Genomic DNA, 7586 nt, shown 5'->3' on the forward strand with positions numbered 1-7586 from the left:
GCAGGGATTTCATCAGTGCAAAACTTTGCTATTTCATATGACTATGGAAAAAAGAGTCTGAGCATAATAGTACTGCTTAACAAAAAGAACACAAAGAAGTTAAAATAGATAGAACAACAGAAACTTATAAATATATATATATATATATATATATATATATATATATATATATATATATATATATATATATATATATATATATATATATATATTTAAAAGAAAAGTCAAATGGATAGTGGATACTAGACAATAGACAAAGTGATGTAATGGTTGGCGCAGGGTGAGACTCATGCCCCTAATCTTCTCTATGAAATTGAGTTGCTGGTTTGCCCTGGGGACAAAGGACCTCCTCAATGTTGAGCATGACAGAAGACTGCTACTTAACTCCAGCTCCATGCCAAACACAGAACTAGCTTTCCTTACCAACCTGTCCCAGCAGCCCTCCCCAGCACACAACAGCAGAAAAAAGGACTCTGGCCATGTTTAATCTTGCTCAGAGTCACTACTGGTATCGTATTCCTCAGAATGACTATCAAAGTTAATTTCTGTTTCAGTCAGAACTTGAACATAAAATGTCTTTGCATGCTTTGCCAGGCTGTTGCTTGCTTGCTTGTTCTTCAATGTCAAGCTCTTTAGACCTCGGATGCCATCTTGAAGCAGGCCCCACGTTTCACCTTACATGTTAAAACACATTGAGCCTTTATTAATTAGAAACATTCAGAAATATTGTAATGTATGCCAATAATAACAAATACATACCTGATGTCACATTAGCAAGCTGGGATGACATCTGCTTCAGGGTGTCTGCACGGGAGCAAAGAGACTTCCAATGCTTGTTCATCTCTGCAATAAGAATCCTCTTCTCCTCCTCAAGTCTCCTTACTGCCATCACAATGTCGAACGCCTTCCTCTTTGTCCTTAGATCTACAGAGTCTGGAATACATGGATGAAACATAAGTCGGTTGTATTTAAGATTAGTGTTTAAAGATTTTCAGGGGTTAAAATCGAGGCATGACAGATTTTGTCCCACTATGTGACTATTTCACACAGTCAACAGAATTGTGTACATACCACCGTGGGTAAGCTGCCATGGCCAAACAATCTCGTCACATAGAATGGTGTCCAATGTCAGTTTTTCTGCATTAGGAACCAAGGTGTTATATTTTTCCACTACAGAATTTAAGATTTTTTTTTCCTCCCTGATCTTTCGGCGGATTCGGGCACGTCCTTTGCATCCGTCACTATCCTTGTAAAGACGCTGGGACTTCCTCTTAACACTTGCCACCAGCTCCTCAATTCGGCTGGCAACAGCGGCAACATCAGCATCATTTGGGGATGTTGTTGCTGAGAGGAAGAAATTAAGAAATAAGAAATATGCTTCTTGATTCCATGAAAAAATTTATTTGTTGTGTATGAGCAAAATCCAAAACCCTTTTATATTTTTCTGTAACTGAGAGGCTACAATTGTAGCTAAGGTTGAGTATAGTTAGGCTAGTTAGGTTCTTTATTGTCTGCAATTGTTGGAATTGCAGCCAAGATAAGTCAGAAGTGATACATCAAGCACCATATCAAACAGTATAAAACAGTATCTCCTACCTTCTGCCCACTCATTGATATCAATGATCCACCTCTCCAGTTGATTGTCAGAGATGTCCATTTCTGTTTTCATGGCCTCCAGGTTATGCAACTGGCATTGCAGGGCTATTGTGGCCTTCAAACATAAATGACATTGAGGGAAACGCCTACCATTTTGACTATTGTTGATAAGGATTGTGAAGTACCTTCACTATTACATAACTAATAAAATATACAGTATATTCTTATATACATGGACTATCAATATATGTGATATGAACATGTAATATTGTATATCAAGACACTAAAAAATACAACTGACACGACACATACAACCATCCGTACATTTAATATATATTGAAGAATATCTGGGCAAGTGTTGTCTATATTTTTGCATAAGGGAAAACTGGTGTCTTTACCTTCCGATATCGTCGGGCAAGGGTAGAAGCCAAGTTGTCAAACTTTTGTTGGTTCCAGCGCATGGCCATGATTGTCAGCATGTCAATGCGTCCTGCAAAAATAAAAAAATATGAGATTTTCACCCTTCTTTCCAGTAGCAGTAGGAGAAGAAAATGTGCAGACTTGAATCACAAACTTTTGAGACATAATAACTTACAGTACAGTACTATGGTACTAATCTGCTGTCTTGTGCCATTTGATTACTGTCCCATGAAAGGGTGAGGTAATTGCACAGGACAGGGAAGACAAAGCATGAAACAGTGATGCAGGACAGTATTTTAATGGCATAGAGCACTATGGCAGGACAGTAGGTGAATGGTACTCTGATGTGTTTTTATTTTCGAACTGCCCTACCTTATTATCCTTACATCAAATAAAATAGGATGATGGTCTTGTAATCGATCCATCCATTTGTGTTTAATATATTCAGATATTTATATTTTCAGAGTCAGCATATATGCATAAGCTCAAAGTGGCTCACCAGTGTAATCAGGATCAAAATTTACTGGTTTCCTTACCCGCTTTTGACATGTGCTTTGTCGTAACAGCAATCCTCGAGAGGAAGGCGTTGCACTGCTCCACCTCTTCGCCAAGAGTCGAACCAGCCCCCTCCTGATATGCTCCACTCCATTTTACCTTTAAAAAAAAAAAAAAAAAAACTAAACCTAAGTGGCAACAATCTTATGCAGGATTTCAGGGAAAGAAAATGTAATGGACAATAATTTTTTCTTACCTCACATTTGAAATCATGAGCTTTGGCATGAAAAACAGAAAGAAATGGCCTCATGTTGAGGAGATCCTGAAGCTCAGGGCATTTCTCTGTCACTCTCTGGAGGTAAGGCCAGTACTTGCATGCCACATCCATTGCAAAAAATGTAACTGGCTTACAGGCCATTTGCTTTTGGAGGTACAGGGGGTAGGCAAAGATTTCGCCCCTGAACATATTGAGGGCACGAAGGAGAACCCCATGACGACATACAGCAAGTTCCAGGCCCTCCTCATCTGTTTTTCCTGAGGACTTCTGAGACGTTTCACGAGCCGCTGACCATTGCCCTCCACAGACACCTCTTCCAGAGACCTAAAACATGGAACATGGTTAACAGTCCAAACTTGTTCAAACAAAGTGCTCTGTAGGACTTGGTGTTTTATGGGTAAATATAGTGAAGTTGTGCAAGTGTACATGACTGGTTGAGGTATGGACATAGTCCACGAATCTTGCGACGTCATCATCATTCGCGATGAACACGCCATCAAAGATGGCTTTTTCCTCCGATCTAAATAAAAGAGATACATGTTAAGTTTAAATATTCATATGATTTTCAATTCACAGCAGTTAGTTTCAAAGTAATGGACCATCCATGCACACACAGTACCTAGCTGCACTCTTGAATCTGTAGTGCTTACGGTTTCCATCAACGGATACTGCAAGCATGTCTGGGCTGCATGCTGGGCAGTTAAAGTGGTCCTCCTGGCATAATTTGTCCACTTCGAATCGGACAGCTTCCCACTCCAAGAAGCTTTTCCGGAAGCTGTCTGCTGTGATGTTTCCATTCTGTTTCAAAGAAGAGTTCAGTAAAAGAGAACAAAGGAGAACAGTAAAACGGATCAAATACATTTTGGAATGTTTGTACTACATATCAAAGGAAATAAACAATGTGTAGACTTCACTCATACACTATACACTGATGTATTTGGGGGACCTGGCCATTAAAAATACAGGATATTGTTTGACATTCAGTCTAAATCTAAACACAAAGAGAGCAACAACAGCTTCCATATTGTTCCATATAGCCTGTGCTATGTTTGGGCCATTAATCCAAGGGAACACTTCTGGGATCAGGAAATAAAATTGAGGAGATGTCAAAGTCTGTAGCCAATGGAGTTGAAGTTGAGATCTTCAGAATGACCTGGGTTTTTTTTTTTCAGAAATGTCTCAGTGCAAACTGCTGATAAGAGAACATGAGTTTATGGTTGTTTATAAAGGGTCTAAATTTAACAATTTGTTTCCTAAACAGTGTAAATGTTCATGTGTACTATCATCACCATAATGCCCTCATAGTATAATTTATGGATTTACGCAATTATTACCACAAATACTTACACGGCCAAAGCGAACAGTGCGTTGATCCAGCATTCTAAGAAATGCTTGGCTAGATATCCCTGGTGCTGCCATCTTCAGCTCTTCAAAAGAAAAAAGGACATCTGTTGCATACACAGTTGAATAGTGAGAAGTGGCCGGCCAGTAGTCATTACGGATCAGGTCATCCACTCCAGGACTCCAAGTGGCTTCACATGCTTTGCATCTAATCTGAGGCAATCTGAGATCATATCGCCCTGGAAAAAGGAAATATATACACAACGTTAAGTCTGACAGACCAAAGTGTGTCATTCTGACAACTGATATGGGAACCTGTGACTAAGGTGAATCAGGAGGACACTTCTACAAACATTTTGTAAGGCACTCTATTGGAAGTCATACTTTTGTCAGGCAAATTAACTATCCCCATTCAAACAAAGGTTAATTGTTTTCCATCACATACTTGGGCCCATCCAATCTAAATGAACACACAACCTATTGAAACCTCTAGATTTGCAGCCATGATAAAGAAAATTTCTTGCACAATGTAACATGTATGAATTTAACATATTCATGATCCGTATATGTGCATAATTGTGATGAGGGAGTATACAAGGTGTGATCAGCAAATAGCTGTGGGTGAAATTCTGCAGACACTTCTACAGAAGTGACCCCCACCCAAACCTAGTAAGTTCTTCTTACCATTCATTGTAACCACAACTATGGACTGTCCTGCGATGACACTGGACGATACTCGTTGACAACCGCATATTGTCTCTGGCATCTCCAAAGGTACAAGACGCTCTTGAAAAAAAAAAAAACACATGGATAAGCATTAAAGAATAACATTTATTTACTGGCAACTATTTTAAACAAGATGTACTTGACGGCTTCTTCGACCTATCAGTTTTTCAGTCAAGTCTAAGAATGTGACTTTTAAGAACTACAACTTACCACACTGGGTTAGAACCCTCTCCACAACACAAGTTGTGGGAGGCAATGGATTAAAGAATGCATGGGTCATCGAATCCCTGTTGTGGAACACGTGACCTCGGTGGACCCTGACATCACACTGGCCACAGAGGAATGGGTGTGGTCGGCAGTCACAACAACGGATAACGGCTGGACCATTTCCACAATGTTGGCAGATCCGTTTTGCCACATGTTGTCGAGCCACCATGGTGTTGACCAGTCGGGGTCTCTCTTTCTCCCACCACCCTGATATGAGGCTCTTTCGGGTCAACCAGTCTGTTGAGGCTTGAAGTGCCGTTTCATCCTCATGCATGTCCTCAAACAATGAGCTTTTAAGCTCTTGAAGGAAGGACTCTGTTAAAACAAGGCAAAATATTTAAAAACAGTAGTTTATTATAATAAAAGAGAATAGCATTGAACAATGGCCAATTTATAATAAATGAACATACTGTTTGAACCAGTGAAGTCAAAATAAATAACACACCTGCAGTAATGGAAAGAAAGTCACTGGTCATTTCCGCACTGGTTTCCGGAGCCCTGATATGAGAGACACCAGTCTTTCGACTCTGGCTGTGACTGGGACCTGATGTAGCAACATTTTTTTTTACTTTTTACACTCAATGACACAAACTTTACCTGATGCTAGACACAGGTACGTAATAATAACCTCAGATATGTTCTAATTCAGACCCATGACTTGATCATGTTGTATACCATTCCAAGATGCAAAACTAGATCTGCAGTCTACATATTAATTAACATTAATGTAATAAAAAAAATTGTACCTGCTTGTTTCCGGGATGATCTGGGCCTGCTGTAAATAATGTTTCCATCACTGTCCCTCTTAATCCACCTAACATCTTGCTTGCTGTTTGATGGCTGGCTGGTGGATGGATTACGGGTGGAAGGCTGACTGGTGGATGGTTCTGCTTCCTGGTGCATGCTAATGAGCTGTTGGAGGTGAGCTTGATGTTCAGCCTGATCGACAAGGTCACTCATCTCATTTAGGAGACAGTCCATCTCAGGATCAGACATGGCACAAAAGATAAACACACTATAAACACACAGACAAAAAAAAAGACAAAACAAACAAACAAAAACCACACTCAGAGGAATGGGGGGGGAGACAGTAAGACAGCAAGAGAGAGAAAACAATACAACAGTAAAGAGAGTAACAAGATACAAGACAAATGTGGCTCTTAAAAGTGCCTTTTTAATGTAATGAGGTGCTGTTTTTTTTTTAAAGGTGAGGGATTAAGGAACCTGCAGAGAAAGAGAAGAACAAATAAAAAAATAATAGATCACCAAACTACATATTATAATATGAATAACTAACGTTACTAGGCTAAGATGTAAAGTAAATGCTGCTCTGGTTGATAAGTTACATGCAATCACAATATCATAAAAAAAATGAATGATTTTAAAAAGTCATTGTGTGACTACATATTATACATACTACATATTATAATATATATATATATATATATATATATATATATATATATATATATATATATATATACATATATATATATATATATATATATATCCCCCAATAATCCATTAATAAGCATTTACACGTTCAAAATAAGTTTATTAATAGAATTTATATACATATATACACACACACACACACACACACCATGTTTTTTTAATATATATAAACTCGTAAGTTAATTGTATTAATTTTGGACGTTTAAATGCCTATTCATTTCTCTTGCTTATTAGACTGTTGTAAGTGACTTACCGTGGTGGAATCGCGCTGGGCAATGGTTTCTGTGATGGTCGCGCACAGTGACGCGCTGCACAAAATTGCGCCAAAATATAAATCATAATGAAAAAAGTACAGTCTTAATATTTTATATCCTCGCTCAAAATTTTAAAGGGGACAGCAGAAATGTCTAAGAAAACATGGGTATATGTTAGCAATTACATTTTAACACATCACGCCCCAGAATGCATCCATCTCTTTGCCAAAGGATATGTCCATATTAAGTAATATAAACATTTCCGCAGCAGGCTATTTATCACAACTTCATAATTAGTATTGAGATGAAAGGTCTATAAAAGTATGCTATTGGTATTTTTTTGTTGTTGAGGTGTTATTTTTATTTATTTATTTTTTTGGTCGCAAAAAAAAAAAAAAAACCAACAAAGCAGGCTCACTATACACTATAAGCCATTGCAAATATACCATCGACAATTAAAAATATCCCACTTAAATTAAGGCATGTTTAAGCCTACAGCAAATATGCAGTCCTGCAATTATGCCATTTTAATGTATCCCAAAATTATATTAAAAAAGAAAAAAGGCGTGTTTCCGATTTAGAACAGGGTTTCTGCTCCAATAAAATATATGGTCACTTCACCAATTAATGATTTTAACAGTATTTGCGCAGCATGCTACTGCAAAATACATTAACATAATATTAGCAGCATTAAAATTAATCGCCTCGAACCATACTTTCCAGCGCAGAAAAACCGCTAGATGGATAAGCCAGGT

At 38.1% G+C, this 7586-nt stretch overlaps 1 protein-coding gene across 1 annotated transcript; it reads right to left on the reverse strand.

The window, feature by feature from the left end:
• Positions 1–231: 231 nt before the first annotated feature.
• Positions 232–7321, reverse strand: LOC113106585 (uncharacterized). The gene is made up of 15 exons (XM_026268668.1): positions 6831–7321; positions 5869–6346; positions 5568–5666; positions 5066–5437; positions 4814–4915; positions 4136–4368; positions 3408–3586; positions 3215–3308; positions 2768–3112; positions 2553–2670; positions 1995–2086; positions 1597–1711; positions 1072–1344; positions 760–933; positions 232–674 (listed from the first exon to the last, which is right to left on the reverse strand). The coding sequence occupies exons 2-15, from the start codon at positions 6116–6118 to the stop codon at positions 484–486; spliced, it is 2637 nt and encodes an 878-aa protein (XP_026124453.1). The 5' UTR covers positions 6119–6346; positions 6831–7321; the 3' UTR covers positions 232–483.
• Positions 7322–7586: the final 265 nt, after the last annotated feature.

The sequence above is a fragment of the Carassius auratus genome, chromosome 7 (genome assembly GCF_003368295.1).
Source record: "Carassius auratus strain Wakin chromosome 7, ASM336829v1, whole genome shotgun sequence".
NCBI lineage: Eukaryota > Metazoa > Chordata > Actinopteri > Cypriniformes > Cyprinidae > Carassius > Carassius auratus.